At 45.1% G+C, this 27,500-nt stretch overlaps 1 protein-coding gene across 1 annotated transcript in view; it reads right to left on the reverse strand.

Moving 5' to 3' along the window:
* Nucleotides 1-7,456: 7,456 nt before the first annotated feature.
* nwd2 (NACHT and WD repeat domain containing 2) overlaps nt 7,457-27,500 on the reverse strand; it is a gene marked incomplete at both ends in the record, with an annotated part of 40,854 nt that continues 20,810 nt past the window's right edge. The window contains 4 exons of the mRNA XM_080544453.1: nt 7,457-11,353; nt 14,287-14,876; nt 18,127-18,277; nt 20,072-20,275. Of these exons, the coding sequence (XP_080400579.1) occupies nt 7,457-11,353; nt 14,287-14,876; nt 18,127-18,277; nt 20,072-20,275 (4,842 nt within the window). The remainder of the gene's footprint in view (nt 11,354-14,286; nt 14,877-18,126; nt 18,278-20,071; nt 20,276-27,500) is intronic.

Raw genomic sequence — 27,500 nt, forward strand, 5'->3', positions numbered from 1 at the left:
TTCTAGTAAAGGGTCCTTACTTGTGCCAACCGCTGCCTGCTGTTAATCCTTCATCCTGCATCACAGCTGGGTCCTCTGCACACAACCCTTGTTACAGCTTTTCAATGGGGATCTGTAGGAATGATGCAACACTGGGTCTGCGTACATGCATGAGTTGGCTGAAGTTACTTTGTGATATTCTAGCTCCCTGCGAACAACACAACACTGGTTAGCCTCTCAACAATGTTAGATTTTATTCAAACCATTGTTTTGAACGTGTAGATGCAACCAGTAGTTTGATTTGACAAAGTACAAACCACCCAGCTCGATCTCCACATCACCATACCAACGCGAACCGGGGTAAACTGTACAGCATGTCTGCAATTTTGATGCAGTCTGTGTTTGAGGCGTGTTAGCAGGTCTGGTCCTAGGACTTTTGTGCCCCCCCCCCCCCGCCACATTTTGTCGCCAGAGGGGTTTGGTGGTATCGGGTGACTGACAGGTGTTTCGTCAACGGGGATGGTGGAGTTTTTGGTTGACGGTGGTAGCTTGCGCTAAATCGACGGCAAACGTGTGGCCCCCTCTAGTGGTTGTGGCCCTAAACAATGGCATGGACTGTTTATGCCAGCGGCCTTGCTAACAGCGGCGTGTTAGTCATGTGCTTGTGTGTGTGGGAACCAAACTTTTCACTTAATTTATTTACATGTGTTTACATGCGGTTGATACAACGACAGGGCTGTTTGATCTCCTCTTGTGGATGGTGATTAATGCCCCCCCCCCCCCCCACACACACACACACTCGTGGATGTCCTGCAGATCTGCCGCCTAGCCTGATAACACTAATTGAAAATGTTACATTGTCATTGTAATGTATGTGGTTTGCCAAAAGGCTTCCGCGGATTCATGCTGGTCTCTGGTGTTTTATTGTTTACTATGTATAATATATATGTATAATTGTTTACTATCTATGTAAGCACGCAACGGAGACGCATTCGTTGACTTGGTTGGTTTAGGCCTGCAGTGTCCCTGACGCACGTAGCCTAAGACTATGATAAAACTCCCATTTGTTTACAACAGTCTTATAAGTACTTTGTATGTTTCTTCGAACTATTAAATTGATTGGTTTTGTTTTTATATTCTATTCTCATTCTTCCTAACTGCCTTAACCCTTGTGTGGTGTTCGAGTCAACCGGACCCGTTTTACATTTTTACTTGGTGAGAAATGGTACAAGAATACATTTGATCAATATGAAACTCCATGGCCTTGGCTTATTTTCTATGAAAAACATGTAAAAGTGAAAAATCCTACAATACCCCAACACATTTATGTCCTTCATAAGATCTTCGGGTCATTTAGGCCCGGATGCACAGAGACACACAGAAACATACACACACTCACACTGACACTCACTCACTCACTCACACACCTCTGCTCTAGCTTTCCCGTGCCAAGAAGCCGTCTGCTCTCGCACTTTTTACCCTTTGAAGTGCAACATTGTAAACATTTTTACATTTTCTTGCACTGTACAGAACGTATGCAGCAACTCCAAAAAGTACATTTGAGGTACACACACTGTCACATTCTGTGCTTCATGTGTTGTGTAGACAGGCATACCCATGCACACACAATTGTAGCCAGTGTTATTTCAGAATTATTTGGGATTTTTCAGACATAATACTGTATTTCGACAGTGACAGTGAAAACAGTGTACATTCCGTTCGTGTTTTGTGATTCAGCATTTGCAGACATTTTTGAGAGATGTATTTCATAGCTATTGGCAAAAACAATCTTAGTTTGGTTCTTTCATTTCTATTCTTGTTCATCACCTGTATTTTCTTTACAGCTTTGATTATAATTAGATAAATGTGAAATTCAATTGAGAATATAAATTCAAAATAATAAACAGCAATGAAAACATTGTTTCATTAACATTTTTCCTAGATAAGTATGATTTATGACACCCAGGTCTTTATTATAGTGGATTTTGCATTTTCAAAGTTAGGGGCATCATGTGCGTAAAAACGCTTCTACTCATCATGCTGTCGTTCGGCCCCACCTATTCCCAAGGGTCTGACACTTTGTGGGTTGTTACTAAGCATCCTCTGCTCCAGCCTCTCCAAAGGGCAGCCCCCTAGATCCACTAGAACAAAATATATGCACTTTTGAATGTGTACACAGTACCTATTGTGCATTATTGGGTACAGTACCTGTTTGTGCCCACAGGAGGCGCCCTTTAATATTATGGGCTATTTTGGGGCTTTCTTGCGCCCTGAGTATACCCCCTTGTATGGGTCACCCTTGGGACTAGGAGCACCGTGTCAAGACAAGTGCTTTTAAAACCCCAATGATGTCCCGGGTCAACTGGACCCGAACACTACAAAAGGGTCCAAAAAGTGAACATCACACAAGGGTTAATCAAAAATTGTGTCCTAACAGTTCTGCTAAAACAACATACTTGTGACTAGGATTTCACACAGAATTGACTTTAATGTTATCTGCTAGTGTCGATAGTCATTAGACTTAAGGTATTGCACTGAGTACCGTACACTAATAGTTGGTAACACGTAGATAGTCATCAGAAAGAAAAGGATAGTTCATGTATAGCGCTCTAATGCTATTGCACCAGTATTTCTTTTTTCTCTTTAGTTGACAGTTGTTTCTAAATGTATGGAGTCCTACTGTATGTCACTTTGCTCTTTTGTCCTCCTTTTCCTTCTCCTCTGCAGGTACTGTAGTACAGCATGTCAGTCTCCCATGCTGATACCCAATTCTATCCCCCACGTCCACACAAGCCAGAGCTCCGCTTGGGCAGAGGCAGCGTAAACTACCCTCCGTAATCTCCTTAACCTATCACAGATAGACAGAGCTTAGGACATCTCCTATTTCCAATGGCTCACCTGGAATAAAAAGAAAAAAGCCCACAACATACACAAAAAAAGTAAACAACTGCCAGGCCTCTCGATATCAAATCCTTCTCTCCCAGCACGCTTTACTACACAGAGGAATTAGGGTGAGGGAACATTACAGTTATCTCTCCACACACTCTCTGTATTGAGTCAGAGTCCAACTGAACACTGTGGAGAAGAAAATACGGTTCACAGTGCCAACATGGCAAGCAGCTCTATATGGCAGACAGCTCTGTAATGTGTTTTGTGACCTGATACTTGTATCACACTTGTCACCACGTCACAAAATGCCAGCCTGTCTCACCTCATAGAAGACGAGGGGGCACCTCTTTTGAAAGGGTCAGCTCGTAAGAATGCAGCATTGTCTCTCGTGTGTCCTAGAACAAGTCTGTTGCCCTTTGTAAACATTACACTTTCAGACAAGACCTCGTAGCGTTACACAAACAAGGGAAGGTGTGGATCTGAATGTTCACCATTCAAAGCAATCCGACTGGCTCCCCCCGTATCTACGAGGATGTAAGGGATTGTTTTTCTTAGCGAGGTGGACAGCTAGGTGAGGGCACTGCTTCCATTAAAACTTCAGCCCACAGTAAGATTAATGGGTTTAGTCTTGGCTAGTTTAAGCTCGGTGGCACTTGGCTGGAGAGAGAGAGATGAGGGTGACTCATCGGCTACCCCACTCTTAGAACAGGTTGTAAAAGGAGAATGGAAAAAGACAGAAATGACAAAAGGAGGCCTCTATATTCAAGTGTTAATACGGTAAACAATGAACCAGTTATTTTGAGGCTGTGTGTGTATACACACAGTAAACATCATACTGTACATACGCTAGAACCCACACTGGTTAGTGGTTTAACAAGTCCTCCTGTTTGACATGCGGGGTCATTATCGGTGTGTTGAGGTGGCCCTCATCTGTGTTGCAGGAGGAATGTGCTAACGATAGCCTGCCTCTGTTTTCACAAGGATTTACTGGTTAAGGCCAAGAGACATGAGCTCACTGTCATCACAATGGGGGGCGTGGCCACACGCTGCTACCCTGCAGCCGCTGTTGTCGTAGAGACAGCAGCACACATTAGAGCAGACACTATGGGGAAATTAAAATGGTATCCCAAGGCAACAATGCTTTGCTGGCCTATCACAGGTTCCGGATTCGTTTACCTTGGTAGTGTGTGAGGGGCCGCAGGGAGCAGCGTATAGGAGAATCCCAGGTGCTCTGTGCATTGGCAAATTATAACGACAGTGTCATCTAGTGTTTGGGAAATATTTACCCATCAACTCAGGTTACATCTCTGCTTGTGTGCGTGTGTGTGTGTGTGTGTGTATGCTTGGATTATTTAAATTAGAGAAAGGGAGGGAGGGAGGAGAGAGAGAGAGAGAGAGAGAGAGAGAGAGAGAGAGAGAGAGAGAGAGAGAGAGAGAGAGAGAGAGAGAGAGAGCAGACGCTCATGAGATTGTGAGGAGAGGACAACTTATAAGAGAGAAAAAGAGAGGGCAGTCTAGGTTAGTGGCTCACCTCTTCAGTGGCTTGTTAGGATGTACCCAAATGCTACTACCATCCTGACAGAGATGAGAGCTCCTGAGGAAGAGGGTTGGCCTTGCTTCTCACCGCTTCACTGACAAAGTGTAAAGCCGGTAAGCAGCCCGGGCCAATTGTGGACCCTTTTGAGGTTGAAGTTTACAAATTGTTTTAAGTTCAGTTTTGCTCTGAGTGAGCCCAGCCTCTGTTTGTGAAAACCCTAAGTTCATTCAGAACTACGTTCAACGTTCAGAAACATACCAGCAAGCCTGGTGTTAACCCTTGCCTCTGTGTGTTGAGCCTCTGAATTGTTAGCTATAACTAAGACGTCTCGTGGTTGAAATTGCAGTATCTATTCAGTTAGAAAATTCAAGTTAGATCTAAATTCAAGATCTAAGAACACAATATTTGTCAGACTGGCTAGCAAAATGTACCTCTTCATTGGCACTACTCTTCTAATATACCACTCTGGTGTAGACCAGTTGATTTGAGATGAGTTCTCAGATTGTCTGTGTAGCCCTAGCTAAAGGCGACGTTTACACTGCATCTTAAATGTGAGCTATATATATATTCTTTTCTAGCTGTCGAAATCACATGGAATCTGACGTTTTTAGTTCTGATTTGATACTGATAGTTTTCACATGCGTCCTACTGTATATAGGGTCAGATCAGACCAGATCAGACCCACATTTTCTCCCAGTGTTTTCCCCTCCCCTTCTTGGTCGAGACAGGTACATTAGATTTGGCTAGAGCTAGCAAGCTACCACTGGACAAAAAAATGCTAGTTTAGGAGATCATTCATTCCATTGTCCAATATTAATATAAAGTCTAGGCTTGATTATCTGGGATTTCTTCAATGCTTTTTATGCTCTCTGAAGTTTAACTGTCATACAATTAAAGACATGAAAGGATCACTGCCCAAGTGAGTCTTTTAGAATGTGATCTCTGTCTAAACTCACATACAGTGTATCAGATATGGGTCCCTTGCAAAACTAGAGTGAACAGGCAGTCTCCTGAAAACATCAGATGATCCGACTTAGTCCCTTTGCTTGCGGTGTACTTGTAGCCTAAGTAATAACCTTACCTTAGACTGGCATGGTAAGCATGAGGAAGCTAGGTGTGGAGGCAAAAAGTGAACCATTTTATTACATTAAAATGTTTCATACAAACAATGCATACACACGTTCATATTGCTTCAGACATAAGTTTCTTTTTTGATAGAATAATTCCAGTTAAACAACTCTGTAACAAAATGTAAGTACAACATTTATGAAAATATAAATCTCTAAACAGGTAAGTAAGTCCTGACAATACAAATAATACTGTAGAAACATTCATTACCAGTATGTCAACTAAATGTTGCAAACATGTAAGTTATTAAAAGTCATTCAAGTTACATGACATACAATAATACTGATTACTGGCTTCCATATGGACACATTCAAATATACCCTTGAACTGGCATTCCAATATATCGTAAGTGGACTCACTTATACTTCTTAGCAAAGATAGTACATTTTCTCTATCTTGGTTAAACATAATCACAATAAAACACTCAACAATTTGGTAATTATATAAATTACAAGCCATGAAACATTGTCAACAAAACAATACATCAAACTAATAACTTTGGCAAATACACTGTATGGTATTTCTAGATTTAGAAAGTCTGCTCGATGGCAATTAAATATTATCTTAAAGCTTAATACTGCTACACATCTTCTGTTACCCTTGGGCCAATGTCTGCTGACAGGAAGTAAACATACACTTAGAAAGAATAGCCCTTAAAAGGTTTTATGGGAGAAAATAAAAAATAAACTGTAGTTAATATCATTCTTGACTGATGTTTTTTGTTATGTTTGAACTCAGAATCCTGGTATTCCACTACAACTTGTAGTAAATAAAGTCAACACCCGTTTTAAGAGCAAAGACACAAAAAAGACATATACAAATATACCTCTCAGAGTCAACTGTAACACAGACATTCTCATAACCATTCATAAAGTGCTGCCACTCACAACATCTCGTATTCTGACTTTCAACACTAAAACTGATCATTCTCTTTCTCTGAACGTTTAATGACAGCAAACATAATCCCACTGGACATGTAGAATGAGAAGACTGTTTAAGGCATGGATGCTTACAGTAAGATGCTACACTACATGCTTAATAGTGGTGTTTCCCCCTAAACTAAACCTATACTTTTATGATAGGCGAGCAACTGAGGGTTAAGTTGTACCTGTTGTGTACAGATTTTAACTGAAGGACAGATTAAATCTTCTCACTCAACAATGTGACTAAACCACCTTTGCCTTCAATCGTTTCTCTTCTCTGATAGTTTAAATCAATCAAATTCAAAATGTATGCTAGTATATAGTATGTATGTATGTCTATAGTGTTTTTACAAATTCCCTGCATCTTCTAAATTTCGGTAGTCTGCAAGAACAAAAGACATTTAAAAATCCAGGCACTCGCTTTGATTGCATTAAGCACAACATAACATTTTTTTTAAGGAGTTGCACAAATTGCAGCAGCCAAAAGAGATATGTACACATACTGTATGTATAGTTCTTACTTTTTGTACAGTACTAGTAGATGTTATTAAACAAAAATAAACACACAGCTTTAAGAGCAACATCATGGCTTCAGGTGCACAATGCAAATTAATACATTAATAAATGCATGAATAAGGAAGAGGCGTCAAGCTCACTGGAATGACTTTGGAAATGTTAAACAGAGACATGTTAATACTGACTTTGTTCTTCAAATGCAAAAGGACACATAATGGCAAAGTAATAGATTTGATATATTTTCTTATATATATTTTTTTGAATCCTAACAGTCATCACGTGAAATAAACAATACAATAGGTTGTATGTAAGACATGACTTGAGTGCAGCTTTATAGCAGTCAGCCCGTAAACTACCCAGAGGGCTGACATCTGCAGCGGAATCAGGTGGCTGTAAACTAGAGTCGACTGCAACCCCTGTGAATCCCTAGTAATCACCCTAACTAACCTATCGCCCCCTTCTCCACACACACGACTCCACCCTCTCACTGCAGCAGTTCACTCTTTTTAGTGGGGGTAGTGGTCTCGGCCTCGCCCGAGTCAGACACATTGATGGGGCTGTCCCTGGAGAAGACCTCCGTTGACTCCCTCCACACACAGTCGGCGATGGTTTTGAAGGCGTGGTTACCGCATTTGGGCCTCACCTTCTGCGAGGCGTTGTTGACGATCTGTCTGCTGTTGGAGGTGGCGATTTTGATCTTGAGAGCGGCGTCCACGCGGTCGACCACCGTGTAGGTGCCGATGCTGCCGTCCTCGAAGCCGATGATGATGTTGAGCGCCCGCTGGGAGAGGCAGAGGAAGGTGGCCGTTTTATAGAGGGAGCACGTGCCGATGCTCTTCCCGTCCGCCAGACGCATCACAATCAGGTTTGACACCACGCCGGCGTCATCGTCCTCGTCACAATTATGAAAGCAGACATAGACCAGATAGCGGCCGTCTCTCGACAGTTTCTGCCGCCAGATGACGCCGGCGGCGTGGACAAGCCTTAACTTCCCACTGTGAAGATCTAGTACATTGATATTCTCATCTCCCTTGGAAACAATGCCCAGTTTCCCATTGGGAGAGATCTGGAAGTCCTCCAAGTTTTTCAGGAAGTTGGTGGGAAGCTGGACGCGCCTGCAGACGGACTCGTCCGCGACGCTCCAGATGAAGACAGTCTCGGTGGATGTAATGAAGACCACAAAGTCAGGACAGTCAGGGATGAGTTTGAAGTTGACGATGCTAATGCCGTCGTCACAGACAAACTTCTTTGACACACTACCTGACCAAAGGCTGACAGCAAGAAGCTTATTTTTGGTGGATCCCACCAGAAAGGTGTTTGCGGTGGTAATCAGTGCATTCTGGAGAGTGACGAGGATATTGCACACCTTGTGCCCAGTGGCCAGTCTCCAAACTCTAGAGGCATTCTGCTCGCAAAGTGACACCACGAACTGGTCATTGTGGGTGATCAGGAGCTGCGATATCTTCTGTCCGTTTATGCGAAAAATGTTTTCACCTGTGGTCGTGTGCCATATGTACTGGCTGCATTTATCGTCCGACGTCACCATGAGGTCCCCCGAGGACGTTAGGACACAGTTCTCCACCAACCCCTCATGCTTGAAGACTGTTTCAATGAAACCCGTGCTGAAGTTCCACTTGTGAATGGCCTCTGAGCCGTCCATGGTGAAAACAAAGTCCTCTCTGCCAGACAGCTGTAAGGTTTGGATCCTCTTGCCTGTTTTGTCAATGTTGGACATGGCAGTGATAATGTCAATGTCCCAGACTGAGAGCACCCCACTACTGGCCACAGACAGAAGCAGGTTGTGATGGGTGGACTTAATGAGTTTGACAATGGCCCCTGAGATTTCAATCAGACTGGCCATACACTGCCCACTGTCTCTCCGCCAAACAAAGATGGATGAGGTGTTTTCCATGGAGGCCACGATGCTCTGGCCATTTTTGGAAAGGACAGCAGCTACAAAGCGCTCACTGCGCTTAGCCTTGAACTTTTCAGCCATCTTCCACACCTTGGTGTCCAGTACTTCGATGCTCCTGGCCTTGCAGATGAGAATAGAGCGCTGGTCCTCGGACAGCTCGATGCCCACCACCTCACTCTCGTCCCCTCTGCAGTCGTAGTCCTCCATCAGCTTTGGGTTGGTGATCTCTTTGGTGTTCCACACCGACAGGCTCCCCTCGTTGTCGATCATCACCATCTGGTGAATGGTGTCCAACACTAAGATGGACTTCACGAATCCCCCTGAGAATTCGGACGTCACTGTGGCCAGCTTGTCCCCACTTCCCAGATGAAAGATGGATGTGGTATTCAGATACTGACCGCAGAAGGCATACATTCCATCCGGTGAGCACTGGACACACGTCACCTCGTACCAACAGTGGAACTGGTAGAGGGGCCAGCCGTAGAGCAGGTCGATGACGTTGACGTCTTTACTGGCCTCTAGCCACGCCAGGGCGTGGTGACTGGAGAGGGTGAACCCGTTGATGAAGGCCACGCCTCCTGTGATGCCACACTGCTTGGAGCCCTTGATATCTACCTCGGACAGCAAGCAGGATTTGTGGTTGTCGTAGATGAGCAGCGTATTTTTGGTAGTGGCCACTACCAGGTACTTCTCATCGCTGGTTAGCCTGATGCCCAGCACCACGGACCGAGCTGTGTCGATCTGCCGGAGCAGCTGCCTGCTCTCCACGTCCCAGGTACTGACGGAGCCGTCCTCCAGGGCTACGAGGATGATGTTAGGAGCCAGAGTGGGGAGGATCTCCACAATCTGCATGTAGCTGGAGCACAGCGGCAGTCTCTCGGGGCTGTAGGTCACATCCATGGAAGAGTGGAGGGGCACGATGGAGCAGTATTTGGGTCCGTCCTTGTCACACTCCAGGAGGAGGTGTCTGAGCTTGGGCAGGGAGGTGACAACAGGGAGGAGCCTTTGCTGCAATTCCGCAGATAGCGACGCCGGATTCTTGGTTACCTTCACCTTGATGCTACGCAGAGTGGTGGCGAGGAATTTCAGCTCTTTTTCCTGAGAGTAGCTGTAGGCTAGGTCAATGTCTGTCAGTGCTTTGTCAAACTGCCCTATCTTAATCATGGTGTACAGCCAGCTGAAGTTCATAATGACACCAAACATGAGGTCGTCCGTGCGCCCGCTCCTGGTCAGGTGGTATAGGAGCTCTGTCATCTTCCTATGGTTGACAAAGAAGATGTCAGGCTCCAGGAGGTTGCACTGGAACACCCAGGGCTGCTCCGGAGTCTGCCTGTCGTAGGAGTACTTCTCAGTGGATGGTTTATCATGGGACTGCTGGTGTTGGGGGTTCTTGTGTTGGGAGATATTTAGTGAGGCGAAGTGGTTGTTGTCGCAGTGGAATATCTTCTTCCTTCCGCCAGACCACGCCCCCAGAAAATACTCAGCCAGGAGACTGTGCATCTGATGGACATCCTCCTCGTTGCTAAGATACAGCTTCTGGGCGATGAGATGCAGGTGCCTGTTGGCCCACACCATTAGCGTCACATTCCGCACCTGACGCTCCACTAGGTAGCCATCCAGTTCCTCTTTGAGACGTGCCACCAGGTCATAAGAGATCCTGAGGGGGTTCTTCAGATTGGAACTTACCATGATGTCCCCAAGGACGCTGTTATCCAGAGACAGGATATCCTCCAGCTCCACCTCTGTTAACCCCGCCTTTGCCATGGTGACGTAGCCCAGTGCTCTGAATACAAACCGCTGCCCCAACTTGTTTTCCACCGAGTAGAAGAGCTGCTCGATGCTCTCATGCACCGTGGAGCACAGCGACCTGTCGTCCACATCCTTGTGCGAGCGCCAGTGCACCACTTCCCGGTAGATAAGGTTGACGAACATGGGCAGTGTGCACTTGGCCAGTGCTTCGTTGACGTAGATCTGCTGGCCAGACGTGACTTTCCTCTTAACCCCGAGAAGCTGCTGCTTCAGTGTCTGGCTGCAGGCCTTGCGATCCCGCTGCACCAGCTCCACGTAGCGGCTCCCGTCGTGGATCAGGTGTCGGAGCTTCTGCAGGATGCCGTGCTTGTTTGGCAGGGTGGAGACCACGATGCGGACGGTGCGTGGCAGCTGAGCCGGGAGCCACCACAGCTTGCGGGCCTCGTCCGCCTCCGAGAGATGCTCCAGGGCGTCCATGACAATCACCAAGGGTCGGTGGAAAGAGGACTCGCTTAGCAGGTTGACCAGTAGCTCCCTCATCTCCTGGATCTTGTTGGGAAGGAAGTGGATTAGGCAGCGATAGTTGATGGCGATCTGTTCGCAGATGCTCTGGAGGAGAGTGCGGAGGTCCGTGGAGAACTCAGAGGAGCCGAGGAAACGGACAATGATCACGGGGTCCGTCTCTGGGCCCATCTCTGTTTGGAGCCACGAGTAGGCCTGGAAATCACAAAGAGAGAAAGAAAAAACGGATTTACACCTGTGTAGTAACACAGTATAGTATATAGTTATAGTTATATAGTAACAATGTATTAACATGTTATTTACACAACAGGTATTTACATGGCATATGGAGATGAGCGGTTTGTTTTATTACACAAGTAGAACACAAGTGTAATGAAATAAACACACCTGAGTAATTACTAATCGCTAAGTACTAAGTAATAGAATAGATACCAATGTTGTGACCAGTGAAATTACAGAGTTACTAGATAGGGGAGGGTGGTTGATTTACCTTTTAAAATCAGTTCCTATAATGAAACTCATGCAAACACAATCAGTGAGTAGAATAAAAGTCTACAACAATGTAAGAGGTTAGAGGATGCTATTCAGAGGCCGAAGGGCAGCATCATGCTGTGGTTAGAGCTATGCACTGAGGAGAGGGGTTTCATTCTAGCTATTTTGTTTCCTGCGGCCGTACACTTGGCAAAAACTATCACTATAGACAGAACTATACGTGCCTAAAACTCATGAATAATAGAGTGGATAGAGCTTGAAAACTCAAATTAGTTACTATGTTTACTTCACCTATCAACAACTCTATTTACTGCGCCTGCCTTTATAGAATACTTTATATATTTCCAGGAATCATCCCGATTTTGCTGCTGTTTTCGCTTGTTTTGTGTGTGTGTGTGTGTGTGTGTGTGTGTGTGTGTGTGTGTGTGTGTGTGTGTGTGTGTGTGTGTGTAAGAGTAAGAGAAGGCTTCAATGCAGCAGAGTTTGTTATGCTTTCAATTGACATTCTTGGTCAGGGGGGTATTCCATCAACGTCACTAAAGGCGAGACTTGTCAAAAATAAGCCTGGATTTTTCTTGTGATGCCCTGGTGTAGGCGAAGAGAACATGACAACAGAGCAGAGGCACATCAGTGAATTGGGAATATTTCTACATATCCCTAGCCGGTAAACACCAATTCAGTACGTACGACCGAAACAGCAAGAGAAAGTAAAAAAACGCAAAAAAAACCTAACTAAATGATTTAGTTAGATAAGATAATATATATGATAATATATATATATATATAACCTATATGAAAATGACAACAACAAAGACTTTGAATTGAACAGGTGCTGCTGCTATGCATGTGACACTGACTGCAGAGGGAGAGAGCAGAAGGCGCACTGCAAGTTATCACACACGGCCACGCCAGATCATATAAACACAGCTCTGACGTGGAGAACCCAGCCTGGCCCAGCCCGGATCAGTTGTCAGAAAATCAGGTCCTTGGGTTCCATCAGGTTCTGCTGTATTTCTGTGTCTCTGTCTGTGTGTCTCTGTCTGTCTGTCTGTCTGTGTGTCTCTGTGTCTGTCTCTGTGTCTGTCTGTTTGTATCTGTCTGTGTGTCTGTCTGTCTGTCTGTATCTGTCTGTCTGTGTGTCTGTCTCTGTCTGTGTGTCTGTCTGTGTGTGTCTGTCTGTGCATCTGTCTGTGTGTCTGTCTGTCTGTATCTGTCTGTGTGTCTGTCTCTGTGTCTGTCTCTATGTCTGTCTGTCTGTCTGTCTGTCTCTGTCTGTGTGTCTGTCTGTCTGTGTGTGTGTGTGTGTGTGTGTGTGTGTCTGTGCGTCTGTCTGTGTCTGTGTGTCTGTGTCTCTGTCTGTGTGTCTCTGTCTGTCTGTGTGTCTGTGTCTCTGTCTGTGTGTCTCTGTCTGTCTGTCTGTGTCTGTCTGTCTGTGTGTCTCTATCTGTGTCTCTGTCTGTGTGTCTCTGTCTGTCTGTTTGTCTGTGTCTGTCTGTGTGTCTGTCTGTCTGTCTGTCTCTGTGTCTGTCTGTCTGCCTCTGTCTGTGTGTCTGTCTGTCTGTGCGTCTGTCTGTCTGTGTGTTTCTCTGTCTGTTTCTCTGTCTGTCTGTCTGTGTCTCTCTCTCTCTCTCTGTCTGTCTGTCTGTGTGTCTGTGTCTCTGTCTGTCTGTCTGTGTATCTGTGCCTGCCTGCCTGCCTGTCTGTCTGTCGGTGGCTGTCTGTCTGTCTGTGTGCATTTACACAACTCTGTACCGCGGTGCTTCGTCTCTCTCTCTCTCTCTCTCTCTCTCTCTCTCTCTCTCTCTCTCTCTCTCTCTCTCTCTCTCTCTCTCTCTCTCTCTCTCTCTCTCTCTCGGGCTTCCCTCAATCGACAAACCGCATTTTTCATCCCTCGCTCTGCAATTCTCTGTCTGCCTTTGAGTGAATGATGGGTGGGGGGGGGGGGGAAGAAATCTTCAACACAATAGAGCACAGAGACGAACGCGTGCGAGTTTGGCTGCCTTCCTGAATGTGTGCCGCTTAGCCGAGCGTGGCACCCTGCCCGTCTCCCATAAAAAGTAAATCACTTTATCTTACAAGAAGGCAATTTCATGGCATCTCCGGTATTATAAAGGTCGACGAAGCGGGGTAGAGCCCCCAGGTGCTCACCATGGGAGCCTGCAACATGACCTTAATGTGGCTGGGCTACCAGATGGCACGGTAAAGACAGGCCGGTGAGTGAACAATGAACACCGACACACACACATGCACACAGGCACGCATTCTCATTTAGTTATGAACAAGTGTAGCGAAAAAGGCACACACAAGTAGCGGAAAGGTACCACAGGTGGTTATGAATTATGCTCATAGCGTGAACACACGCGCACGTCCTCACACACACACGATAGAAGGTCTCTCTCACACACGCGCACACACACACGCACACACACAGACACACGCGCACGCACACACACACAGACATACGCGCAACTGCGCACACACACACACACACACACACACACACACACACACACACACACACACATAACAAAAAAAAACAAAGAAAGGTGACAGATGAACGCAGAGCAACTGATAAAAAACAAACACTCATGCAAAAAGGCCCATCCCCCAAAACGCAGCATCTGACTCTCTCTCACCTGTTTGGCCACCTCTGCCAGCAGCAGAGTCTTCCCCGTGCAGGGTCCCCCGTACACCACCAGGGGGCTCATCCTGCTCCCCTTGGACGGCAGCAGGTACTCCTGCACCATATCCAGCGTCTCGCTTTTGTACTCGTAGAAGGACGCAAAGTTCTTGCACAGAGAGAGGTGCTGTAGGATCTCGTCGTACAGAGGGTCCGTCTCCGTGTCGAAGTTCTGCTGCACCGTCGCCTGGATGATGTCCACCATGTCCTCGTAAAACTGTTTACACAGGCCCTCCACGTAGTGGCTCTCTACCTCCTGGGAGTAACCCAGCTTCATGTCGCAGTGGGTGACGGAGGAGTAGACGCGGAGGTTGGAGGCCGCCACTACCGTGGGGATGAACTCGTCCCGCACTTTTAAAAGCCGTTCGTAGGCTTCCTGGTTGCGCATGACACGGTCCGCGGCGACGACGATGTCCATGTAGCGGGCCATCTCGGGGAGTTTGGCGTGCCGGTCAAAGTTGGCGATTTTGCGAATGTAGCACACGCACTTCTTCAGGAAGGCAGGGGTTTGTTTGCCCAACGCGAAGTCCAGTTCGTCCTCCAAGGCTGAAATAGTATCAATGAAAAAACACAAACACAGAAAATATCATCATTTGAATGTTGTCCTTGAAGTAGCTCACTGTATCAGTTAGTGACTATTTTGAGAAGGCTAGTTCTTTGGGTGTTCTAGTGCCTCGTGACTTTGAGTCTCAAATAGTAATTGCTCAATATTTCTCTCCAAAGTAGCGTATATCACTCCAAAGTAGCTTCAAAAGGCTAGCTCTGGTTGTTGTTGTATGTAGTAGCTTTCAATGCTAGTCTTCAAAACAGCCACTCTGTTAAGTCTTTAGACAAAGCTGCCCAGATTCCCCAGGTATTTAGCCTGTCTTTAGCACGTGATTAGATATGTTTCCCCTAAGCCTATTTTAAGGAGAAATATGGTCGATACAATCACATAATCCAGTATGGCACAGCTTTATCAAAGCCCCCCCAAAGAGCCAGCTCTACTTCAGCTCTACTGAAAGTCTGTCAGCATTTCCAGTACAATATCACACACGGCAGCAGCCTGCAATAGATGAGTGAGTGAGAGTGAGAAAAAGAGGAAGAGAAAAGAAGTGAGCTGCTGGAGAGGGACAGAAGCCCATGTATGAAAAGGCACGACAGTATGTTTGAAGCCCTGTGTACTCAATTAACTTGCATACTGGCTGTATTTTCCTCACACAAAAGCCTTTGAAGAAAATCAAACATGGAAATCTGCATGGCAATTAGTTAAATGACTTTGTATTCACAGTGTCCACAGAGTATATGGCACAGCGGGGGGGAGCATAGTTAGAAATAACCCAAAACTGTACTGTATATATTCATGAAAAAGGCTACAGGCAATGTTCCTTTCATTAGGCACGAGTGCCTGGTCTCAACAAGCGCGGCAGATCCCCATGTCACCATATGTCCCACAAAAAATAAAAAACTGTCCTAGTACCACAGCCAATCGGAAGAAACCAGGAATAGATAGCCTATCCTTTTTTCGTCATCTTCAAAATGGGTAATGATCCATGGTCGATTTGGATCAGTGATGATTAGGTTTATCCCTAATGGAGTGACTTGGTCTAATTAGATTGCGTTTGGGAGCTCGCTAGGGTAGCCCGACTTAACACTACAAGTCCTTGGCCCTCATTACGAGCCCAGGTACCCAGAGTGAGGTCCGGAGACGTCCGTTTGTTGACATTAGACGTAACAGTGTAATCATTGAGTTACATCCATACCACGCACAATATAACGCACTGGTTGTGTCTATTTAGGACGTAAGAATCATTAGAATATCACATTTTGTATTTTTAGGAGCTTTCAATTATTCATATTGACGGACATCATTGGTGTAAGTTTACAAAAAAAACACCAGTCCTTTGCTAAAAGAAAAGAAAATGGACACGGACACGGATGCGAATTAGCTCACAGCTAAATCCGGCATATTTACAGTCACCATACTCTGTATAAGTGACTGTTCATTAATGTGCACTGTCCTGACTAAATAAAAAGATCTATCTATCTATCTATCTATCTATCTATCTATCTATCTGTCTATCTATTTATCTATTTATCTATTTATCTATTTATCTATCTATCTATCTATATATCTGTCTATCTATCTGTCTTCTATCTATCTATCTGTCTGTCTGTCTGTCTGTCTGTCTATCTACAGTATCTATCTAAATATGCACCTTTCGCCTCATTCGTTTCTCTTATGCTCCACCGTGCAAACCACATTGAAAACAAATCTTTCGATTCCACATTCCACAGAGTCTCAGATTTGGGTCCATTGTGCATCTGCCCGACTGACACCGTCTCTCTGCAGGCTGAGGTGGATGATTTGAATTCGTCACCACACATTCTCAGTCACCACACATTCGCACTCACCCGCTGGCTGAGATGCATCAACCTTGGGCTTGCTAGCCATTGAACAGCCTAAAGGGCCAGAGCTTCTGTTGGAAACAATTGCTCATCAGCAGTGATGCCGTTGTCTCCTGGCTTATAACAAGCAATCGAGTTATGCACCAAAGTGTTCTGAATGTCTGTCATCGGAGAGGGACTTTGTCTGTCTCCCTGAGCGTGGATCTTGTGCCTTTTCTCAATCAGACACGCATATTGTAGCCTACATACTGTACACACGCACACAGTTGAAAAAGAAATGGGCCTAGATCTTGCTTCTAGCGATAGGGAAAATAGTATCAAAAGGGTGTTCGTTGAAAACTAGGTCAAAATAGAATGAGAGCAAAACTATTTTGTGGCTTGATGTATGTAAAACAATGTCATCGCTTAGATGTCGCTTAGTAATCGCTTAGTAATCGCTAAGATCATGCAAATAACTGTTATTGTCTGTCTATAGCCATTACGGTTGAAATGGGTAAGCCAGGAAGTGTCAGGGAAGGAGGGGGATGGGGATGGGTTTCACAACAGCAGAGTTATTTTATTATTAAGTGTCACATCGTGCCTGAAAGACAGTGTAAACATTTTCTTATTGTAGTGTGTAGTTTTTCATTTTACTTATCAGTGTAATTACTGTGAGTTCTTTGCCAAAATGTGTAACATTTGTGTATCCTCAGAACTCAACAATGTTGCAGTATCAACTATAAGTTTACAGGATGACTCTGGGAAGCTGGGTTTTGGGTTTAGCCTAATTGGAGCTCAATGGATAGACAAATGTGCATTATATCCTATTCTGATACAATAATTGTGTCAATGCAATATGTATATGATATATTCACAGTATTGTATTACAATATCTCGGTCTAACAGACTTTATCCTGTATAAACCATAAAATTGCAACCTATTTTGGGACAAATACCTCCCCCTAAACTTTTAACTTTCTACACAATTTTATACATTTGAATATGCATCATGGCCTCATGAAGCCAAAACATGTACTGTATAAACACTATTTTGATGGTAGAGGTTTAAATTTAGCACCCCCGTGTGTAATTGATGCTCTGTAAGAGATAAGCATATACAGTAGCTCTGTGAATCGTATTGGTGGAAAGAATCCGAGAGAGAAGAGAAGAGATTTTTGAGTTTTGGCAAAAATGCTTAACTCTTTTCAGTGTTGTGTTTATAGGTATGAGAAATTGGAGCCATCGTTTCAGGAAACGTGTTTAAACGATTGGGGAAAAAAACAAAACATACAATAGAAAAAAAACATCTATCATCATCTATGAAATATCAATGAGAGGAAGATGTTATAAAGCTTCTAGGTGGCCAGTCTGCCATTCTCTCCACATAAAGGGAGAAAAGAGGATGAGAGGACAGCTGTAACCTACTGACCAGAGCAGATGAATTTCTTGGCCTGTGGGCTCTTCATGGTGCCCTTCTCCTGGAGCTGCAGGACTGACGTACGGAAGATCCTCTTGATCTCCTCCGACACGTTCCTCCAGGCCTTGTCATTCTTGGTCTTGGCTGCGCTGCTGGACTCCATCTGGAGAAGGAGAGAGCAAATATAGACATTGGGCATAACGTGCTGTAGGCTACATTTGGATCTGGAAAGTATTCGGTTGTTAAGTCTGATGTCAAATGTGACGTTTAGCAATTTCCGGGTCCAAACCAGAAATTCCCTGCACCATCGTACCAGTGTACTACAGCGGTAGAATGACAGTTCAATCGTTTTTTAGACTCGGATCTATTCATACAACAAGGGACACAGCACTTTCCCATTTTCCCATATTTGTCAGCGTCTTTGAGCCTTGGAAAAGCGCTATATAAATATAATGAATTATTATTATTACTGAGGCATTTCGAAGACAGCGCCTCAGCCAACTTTGGACCCGGAAACACGTCACGACTTAACAACCGAATTGAGAAGTTTGAATTCCCCTCAACTGATTCTTATCCTGGATAAGCAATAAACATATACACATTTTTTTTTTTTACTTGGGTGGTGGTGTTGAGGAAGCCACATCCGTAAAGTATGATGTAACGCGGGTCTTGTCATGGTTCCATCAGTGACCACCCCTCAAATTGCTCCCAGTGAGCGGGCCGGCGCCTTGCATGGTAGCTTGCCGCCATTGGTGTGTGAATGTGTGTGTGAATGGGTGAATGAGAGTCATTGTAAAGCGCTTTGGATAAAGGAGCTATATAAGTGCAGTCCATTTACCATTTACCACCAGGCACAACAGGTGCAGCCTATTATTTAAAAAAAAAAAAAAAAAAAAATCTCCAGTTTTTGGATCTCCCAGTGTGACAGCTTGGCACTTGTTAGAGGTTTGTCTCTCGTGATCCTCTCTGCCATGTCATACAATCTAGTTGCCTCTGCTCTGGTGTACTTAGTTTAGTTCCTAAGTCTCTGCCTCTCTAATCTGTGGTGGATTCCTACCAGTAAAAGTTGGCTTTGCCTTTCAACTGCGAGCTGCCACCATAACATGAACCCAGCGGAGATCGACCAGATCTGCAACGTGGTCTCCCACCAGGCAGGACTACTGGGGCGACAACAGGAGCAACTTACACAGATGGCAGAAGCGCCCCAGGCACTTACCCTCTCCCTACCCAGCAACACTCACAACCCCCGAGTCACTGCCAAGTCTCAGCACCGAGTGGGTCGATCACGTTCTTTGGTTTGTTATTTTCCTACGTCTGTTCCTGTCTACTCTGTAATATTCCTACCAGTAAAAGTGGCTTTGCCTTTCAACACGAATGCATTCATTCGTCTGGTCTCCTCTCTGTGCCTGGGTCCTATACACACGTACACACCGTACCGTCTAGGATATGAGTAAAAAGAAAAAAGTGGATATCGCTCACATGGGAAAGTCAAATGATTCTGGTGAATGGAGCTGCTGGGATGGCATCCCCTGCTGCTTTTCTCATTATCCTCCAGACATGGGACACAGCGACAGAGAACAGCGGTGGAGAAGAAGTCTAGCTAGCGATCCCAGCATGCTAGGAATGTATCTAGAAATGGGGGCCGTGACATCCTCACGGATAGATATGTTTACAGGTGTGGTGGTTAAAGCCAGCGCAAGACAGGCCGCCTCTATCTAAAGTAAACCTTTATAGGCCCCATAAACCTTCCACTAGGAAAGCCTTCGAACTTTGTTTGAAAGTTTTGCTTCATTTAAAATACCGCTGACAGGAATGGCTGCCAAATAACTTTTACTGGATGTTTTTAAAGGCGCGTTAAACGCTTCTGTGAATGTTAATCCAAGGGCATAACAGAAGTTATGCTAAGTTGGTTTTTAGGTAGCCGGGTTTGAGAATATATAGAAGGGCTCAGCCTTACTGAGTTCTGATAGTTCTTCAGCATCTGGGCTTTGGGTTTGAGGTAGTAGGCGGGCGGTACGGCGTTCTCATCCCTGCAGTACCACTCCTCCAGGATGCGCGTGTCCAGCCCCGCCTCCACGGCCGCGTCCAGGATCATCTCGAACTCCGCAGACTCCACCTCCCCCGGCACACGGATACTGCCGTACTTCTCCCCCACCAGTCCCTGTGATGAAGGAAGGAATGGAAGGAACGGAAGGAATGGAAGGGACAGGAGGAGAAAGAGAAAGAGAGAGAACGGTCATCATCATTACGGTTATGATACCTCGAACCGTTGGGTCAGAAGAAACAACCATTAGGCGGCTCTATCTAAGGCTATTGCTTGCTTCAACACATTCTAGTGTTCACCATAAAAGAGAGAGAGAACCACTGTATCAAAACACACGTACACATACACAAACACATAAATAAGACCAACAGGCAGAGTGAGAGAGTGAGTGAGACAGAGACAGAAAGTCTTATGGCCTTGATATGAATGGACCGCATGCACAATGGGCTGCTCTCACCACAGACTCGCTTTCTAAATCACAGTAGTGGCCGTGAGGACATTCGCAGGGTATCTCCATGAGGCTCCGATTAATATACAACTCTCTGCACACCCTTTCTCCTTATTGTGTGAAGGCATCAATGCCAACCGAAAGAACAGGTATTCTCTATGTGGGTGGTACGTCTATGGTTTAGTCAGAGTCTTGAAGAATATGTGAGCGCTCATTCATGTTTCAGTTTTCTTTGTAACTATGCTCTACTCAGATAAACAGAGAAGCACCACACCACAGAATTTGAGCCCACGGTCATGGTCAGCCTCCGGATTTGTATTCCGTTTAATCATTTCTGTTCCCTTGTACGAAGGGGGTAACCTTCACCGAATGGACATGAATAGAATTCATTAACCGAAAACTGTGATGTTGGTGTCAATTTGGAATATGGAAATGTCCACATACTGTAGATGGGGAAGGGGAATGTGTTCTGTCGCTAATCAACCGTTTCCACATCAACTACAACACTGCAACACAACTACAACACATCAACACCACCAGACACCAGCAGTCACCAGCATCACCACCGCTGTCTATAATCAGGGATAAAAAACAACAAACTGTTCTAACACCTAAAAGATCAGAATGGAGCTTTATGTTGTTGTTGTTGTTGTTGTTGTTGCCTAAACTGGCATCTAACCATTATCTCCCAGACCAGATTTCCTGAGCCACATTACGCATATCCTTTTGAGTGATGGCCAATTCATCACCGTTAGCATTATTAGGAAAAATTGCCCGCAGAAGCTTGATGATGAGCACAATCATCCGCGTGTGTGGAGAACGGGAGCAGAACATCACTGGAAAGCATAACGAACCGGGCCAGCTGATCTTTAACGCCACAAGTAGACATCCACACACTGTTTCCCATGGGGGCAGAGAGGGACCGCCAGATGACTGTGAACTCTCTCAAGCAAAAAAGGATGTCAGTATGCCGTCGGCAAAGACACGTCAATGGCAATGCGGTCCTAAACTCGGTGTACCGTCAGCTCTGACAAAGATCTTTTTGATGAAAAGGCTAGCCGAGACCAAATTAGTAATGGATTCCTTAAATTGCAGGAAGTAGGAATAATAATAATAATCATTATTATTATTATTATTATTATTATTATTATTATTATTAATGAATAAATAATTGATCCCTGAGGGGGATAATTATCTTGTTGCACACCCCCGCCGAGACAGCACTCACACAGCACAGTCTTAGACTAGAGCCCTGGGCTCTATTGCCCACTATTAGTACTGTTGAGTCAGTACCCGCCAGGCGCCCCTGGAGTGCCCAGTTAGGGCTTATGTGCCTTGCCTAAGGTATATAGATATATAGTTAGCAAGATATTTTCTCCCAAACCAATTTTGGGCCAGGACTGGAGCCCACACACAACATTGAAAAAGGCCCCAGGGCAACTGGCAGAGGATCTGAGGATTTGAGTTGAGGAAGATGATCGGTAGCAAGGACAGAAAGGGTGGCCGACCGTGGACGACTGAGATCACAGACAACTTCCTGCCGTTAAGGAATCCAACAACTGACAAGACAGCGTAGTGAGCATAGTGTGGCCGAGCTGTGTGAGAGTGCTGCTGTTTGTCATTTGGTGGACAAAGACATCAGGGAGGGGAGAGCTGAACAAAGCAAAGAGAGAAAGAGTGATAGAAAGAAAGAGAGAGAGAGAGAGAGAGAGAGAGAGAGAGAGAGAGAGAGAGAGAGAGAGAGAGAGAGAGAGAGAGAGAGAGAGAGAGAGAGAGAGAGAGAGAGAGAGAGAGAGAGAGAGAGAGGGAAAGGAGAGGAGAGTCATTCTCTGAGCTGCTGACAAAGTCTCTGTCAGCTTGCCTTGCGGGGATAGCAGGGAAGGACGGAAAGGGTAAGTGTGTGTGTGTGTGTGTGTGTGTGTGTGTGTGTGTGTGTGTTTGTGTGTGTGTGTGTGTGTGTGTGTGTGTGTGTGGAAAAAGAGATTTGAGTAAGAAGAAGTTTATGGTGTCAATGTAAAATTACTAGACCAGACAGAACTGCATTCACACAGACACACACACACACACACAGACACACACACACACACACACACACACACACACACACACACACACACACACACACAGACAGATGCAATCTTGACTCTTACCTCTCTCTCTCCCTCTCCTCCCCTTCACTGTTGCCCAGGGGAACTGTTAAAAATGGCCCCACTTTCCTAGGGCAACTTTATCACTCTTGCTTTTGCCTGAGAGCATTACGTGTTTGGAACTTGGCCAACCACTATAGATTAAGGCACCATGGTTGACAGGCTGAAACTTTTGCTGTTTTTGGGGGGAAGTAAGGGGCCCAAGGGGTTGGGGGGGGGGAAACTCTTTTTGCACTTAACAGCCAACAGGTGCAAACAACCGGCAGCTGAAGTGACAATGTCCATCTCCAGGATTGGGCCAAATACAATTTACATTTTTAACGGCCAGTCCTCCCTCTCATCCCTCGGAAGAGTCTCACTGCAGTCTTAAGTGCACTCTGTCTGATGAGATGTGGGGAGCATGGACATGAATAAGAGCATATCAATAAATCAACATTCAGTCACTCTGGCTATGGAATAGTGCTTGGTCAAAGCTCTCTATTTATTTATTTTCTAAAGCGATCCATTTGTCGGACTGCGCAGATTGTGTGTCTGAGCAAACATGAATAGAAATGTGGTCATGCATGGGGAAGGACCAGGTAGGCTAAACCACGGTGTAGGGGACAAATACATATTATTGAACGCTATCGAGTAATGATCATGATGATTGAATGAAATAACTATTAGAATATGATGTTGTATGATGGCTCCCCCCTAGTGCCCATTGGTCTAAACGGTGTCAGGGAAGTTGTTTAAATGGCAGGGAGTGAGGCTGGACGGTGGTTACTAAATAGTTTCAAGCCACTACACATGGAAACACAATCATCTAGAATCAACAGAGATGTCTGTCTACTTCACCAGAAAGTGTAAAATGCTGAACGTGCGAAAAGATTTTCACATTTTATATAATTCTACAATATGTATGGTAAGATGTTTTTTCCACCTGAAGTGCGAAACAATTTTCTTGGAATGTGAATCGATATCTCCAACCAGGCGTACTGTCTTAAATACATGCAGGATTTTTTTTATTGCTAATGTTTTTTTGGTTATTATGGTTCTTAAAAAACGTTTGCTCACGGTAATGGGAGTGTGTGACCCTCTCTGTCCAATCAGGTAATTGATTTCAGGGACACATTTTTGGCTCGTGAGCGCTCATTTTAGAACTAGTGGCTGAAATTAGACAAACACCTGGAGCGTCTCTGTAACACTTACATCATTCTGAATGAATGGGAAGACACTGACACTGTATGGAACCTGTCCTACAGTGTTTAACATTCTCCTCTTACACCCAACAACATCGTGTTATATTTCCATCAGGGAAGAGGACCTAAGACCTCCAAAAGAAGCCAAACAGGAAGGACAACTCAATTATGTGTAGCGATATGTGTCCTTGTGGCGTTCTGAGACCCTGTCGTCATTTTACAGAAGGGGAATTCAAGACCATCGCAGGGGGAAAAAAAAGTCAGTCATGGCTCATTGTCATCCTTAATCTCTGGGTCAATGACACCATCACCATGCCAACCCCTACCATCACCATGGAAACGGACTTTATTGCATCGGCAAGTTTTGAAAAGCCCCCCTTGCAGGTGTGTGTCGGTGTGTGTGTGTGCCTACAGGAACACCTACTGGTTTGAACACTGTATCACACCGTGTATGTACAGTAGCTACATAAAAAACCAAACAACACATTGGAAATAATTGTTATGTGTTCAATACAGAAAGTATGTGTTTCAGACAGAGATACCATTGTGTGGTCGGTAGGAACTACTACACGACTACAAACAAGGATACACAGTCATGACAGGTCTACCGTATGCAGTGCAGTGGGTAGTAATAGACTAGCACTACCATATGATCTACAGTATGAGGTATAAACACAGAGTGGAAACATAGTGTCCAAACCCATTATCTGTGGAGGCTGTCCTACGCTGCCGAATCCAGTATTTAACCTCTCTGTCTACCACCTCTCTCTCTCTCTCTCTCTCTCTCTCTCTCTCTCTCTCTCTCTCTCTCTCTCTCTCTCGCTCTCTCATTCTCTCTCTCTCTCTCTCTATATATATATATATCTTCCCCCACAGCTGAGCAAGACCAAGACCAAGCAACGGTAGAGCCAGGTTTCCAAGGAGCCCGTAGTTACTACCCCTCTAGAATCCGCCCCCTCCCCCTTCCCTCTTCCCTCCGTCCCTTCACCCATCTCCCCCTCCGTCATCCCTCTCCTCCTCCTTTAATCCGTGCTGCTCGCCCAGGGCGCTGTGACAGTTGTGTCAGCTGCGGTCCCCCGTGCGCAGCCCCCCGGAATGGGCTTTGAAGTCCCCCCACACTGCCATGTGGTAGAGCCGGCACAGGGCAGACCTCGGGGGGGGCTGTGCTGGCTAACGGGGGGGGACACTGGGGGGGGGACACCGTGGCCGACAGTCAAGGGGGGTGGGGGGATGGGGAGGGGGGTGGGTTGGCAACAGAGAAGGCTGAGCTGTGAGTCGGTAGAGGGTTAGATGTGTCTGTTGTGGACACCGTGGAAAGATTAGTAGTGTTTGTGTGTGTGTGTGTGTGTGTGTGTGTGTGTGTGTGTGAAAGCTCGAAATAGCTAAATTAACACCACTGTCATTTCCTATCTTCCTCTGCTTATCTAGGCCTTCAGGCTTTTTTTCGCCTGACAGCATGAAAAGTAAACAAGAAGAATGTACCCTAAACCGTTCTCAGGAGACAGAGTCGACAAACACAACCCAGAACTGTCAAACAACTGCTCTCCAACTCGTGTCTGTCACTGATCAAAGAGCGTGTGTCTGTCTCTTCAGAGAGGGGAGAGAGATGGCTGACGGCAACGCATCACAGGATCAGGGGACAACGTCTGTCACGATTTGTATACTTTACATCTAAAAATGTATCTCCACAAAGCTAGGGCAGGCTAGGTCCTTAGAGTGGACACACTGATCTAAATTGGTACACCCCACACTGTGATGGCACAGCCATGGCTGTGAGGAGAGTTAGAGTCATTGAAGTGGTGCTGGTACCATGTCCAAGAGGGTTGTGTACACAGTGTCAAGATTAGGGCAATATGTGAAAGTCGGGGTAAGAAATGACCTATATTGTGTTAGATTGCAATTGGGGTGAGTATACAGTCATGTGAAAAAGATGGGAGATTCCATGAAAACCTTTGTCTTTTTCAACATATTTCAACATGTGGACATTTGATCTTCATTTATAACTAAACAAATAAAACAGAAAAACGACATCTTTTAAAACATTTGTAAAATGGAATAGGAAAAGGTTAGGACACCCCAACATTGATTACTACATTAAAATTCCTAAAATTAGAATCAAGCGCAATCATCATGCAAGCGCATCATGTGCAAATGATTAGGCCATTGTTACAGATGATTTTGGAGGAGCCTAATTAAAATTATTTATTTAATAAATTTATTTAATTTAAACCTCAGACATTTAGTTTGGTTTGCTCTTGATTGGTGAAGTGCGTAGTATCACCATGGTGAGATCAAAAGAGCTCTCTGATACCTTCAGAAAGAAGGTTGTAGATGTGTATGAGTCTGGGAAGGGAAGGGATTTTAAAGGTTTTAAAAAGATCTGGAATCAGCCAATCTACTGTCCGGCAAATAATTTACAAGTGGAGGACATTTAAAACAACTGCCAACATGGCCAGGTCTGTCCGTCCTAGCAAGTTCAGCCCAAGAGCAGACCGCAAGATGCTTAAAGAAGTCTCCAACGAGTACGAAAGAGACTGCACACGTTTGATTTTCATAGGAGGTGTGCAAGAAGGAAATCTTTGCCGTAAAAAAAACCCCATCAGGGCAAGACTTAAGTTTGCCAGAGAATACCTAGACAAACACCAGAACAATGTGCTTTGGACAGATGAATCCAAAGTTGAATTATTTGGCCACAGTAACAGAAGACATGTTTGGCCAAACCAAAGACACCATTTGAGCACAAGAACCTCAAAAGCGTGGGGGTGGAAATGTCATAGTTTGGGACTGCTTTGCTGCAGCAGGGCCTGGCCAGCTCACCATCATAAAATCCACTATGAATTCTTTATTGTATCAGAGGGTGTTTGAGGAAAATGTGAGACCATCTGTCCAAAAATTTAAGCTGAAGCGGATGTGGACCATGATGCAACATAACAATGATCCAAATACATTCCAGTAAATACACCAAGGAATGGCTGAAAAGAAAGAAATGGAGAGTATAGTCTGGTATAGTCAAGGCCCGGATATTAAACCTATTGAGATGTTGTGGGGTGATTATGGGGTGTCCTAATTTTTTCACATGACTGTACCTCATACTGTACACAGAGAAAACTGTCTTTCTATGAGTATGTGTGTATGCAGGTCTGTGTGTGTGTGTGTGTATACATGCTAACCTATGATTACAGCCTCCATCTCCACATCTCCAGACAGACAGAGAAATCCCTCTCTCCTTCTCTCCCTTCCCCCCATCAGGCTGTCTGGAAATGCAGTGCGTGTGTGTGTGTGTGTGTGTGTGTGTGTGTGTGTGTGCGTGCGTGTGTGTGTGTGCTCTCACTTGCTTGGAATGTGTGTGGTCTCCTATATTGGCTCTCATAAGCAGGGTCAGGAAGGGTTGAGATGGTTAATGAAACCTCCCAGCAGGTTGGTAGTAATGCATGCAGAGATGCTCACGGGGGTTTTCAACAGGGCTCTCATTTCTAAAAGAGAGACACACCACAGTTCAGACCCATACCTGATAGGACTGGGATTTACATCTGAGAAGGGCAGGGGGGCACATATCAACACCACAG

Source organism: Nansenia antarctica (assembly GCF_963989245.1).
Source record: "Nansenia antarctica genome assembly, chromosome: 13".
Classification (NCBI taxonomy): Eukaryota; Metazoa; Chordata; class Actinopteri; order Argentiniformes; family Microstomatidae; genus Nansenia; species Nansenia antarctica.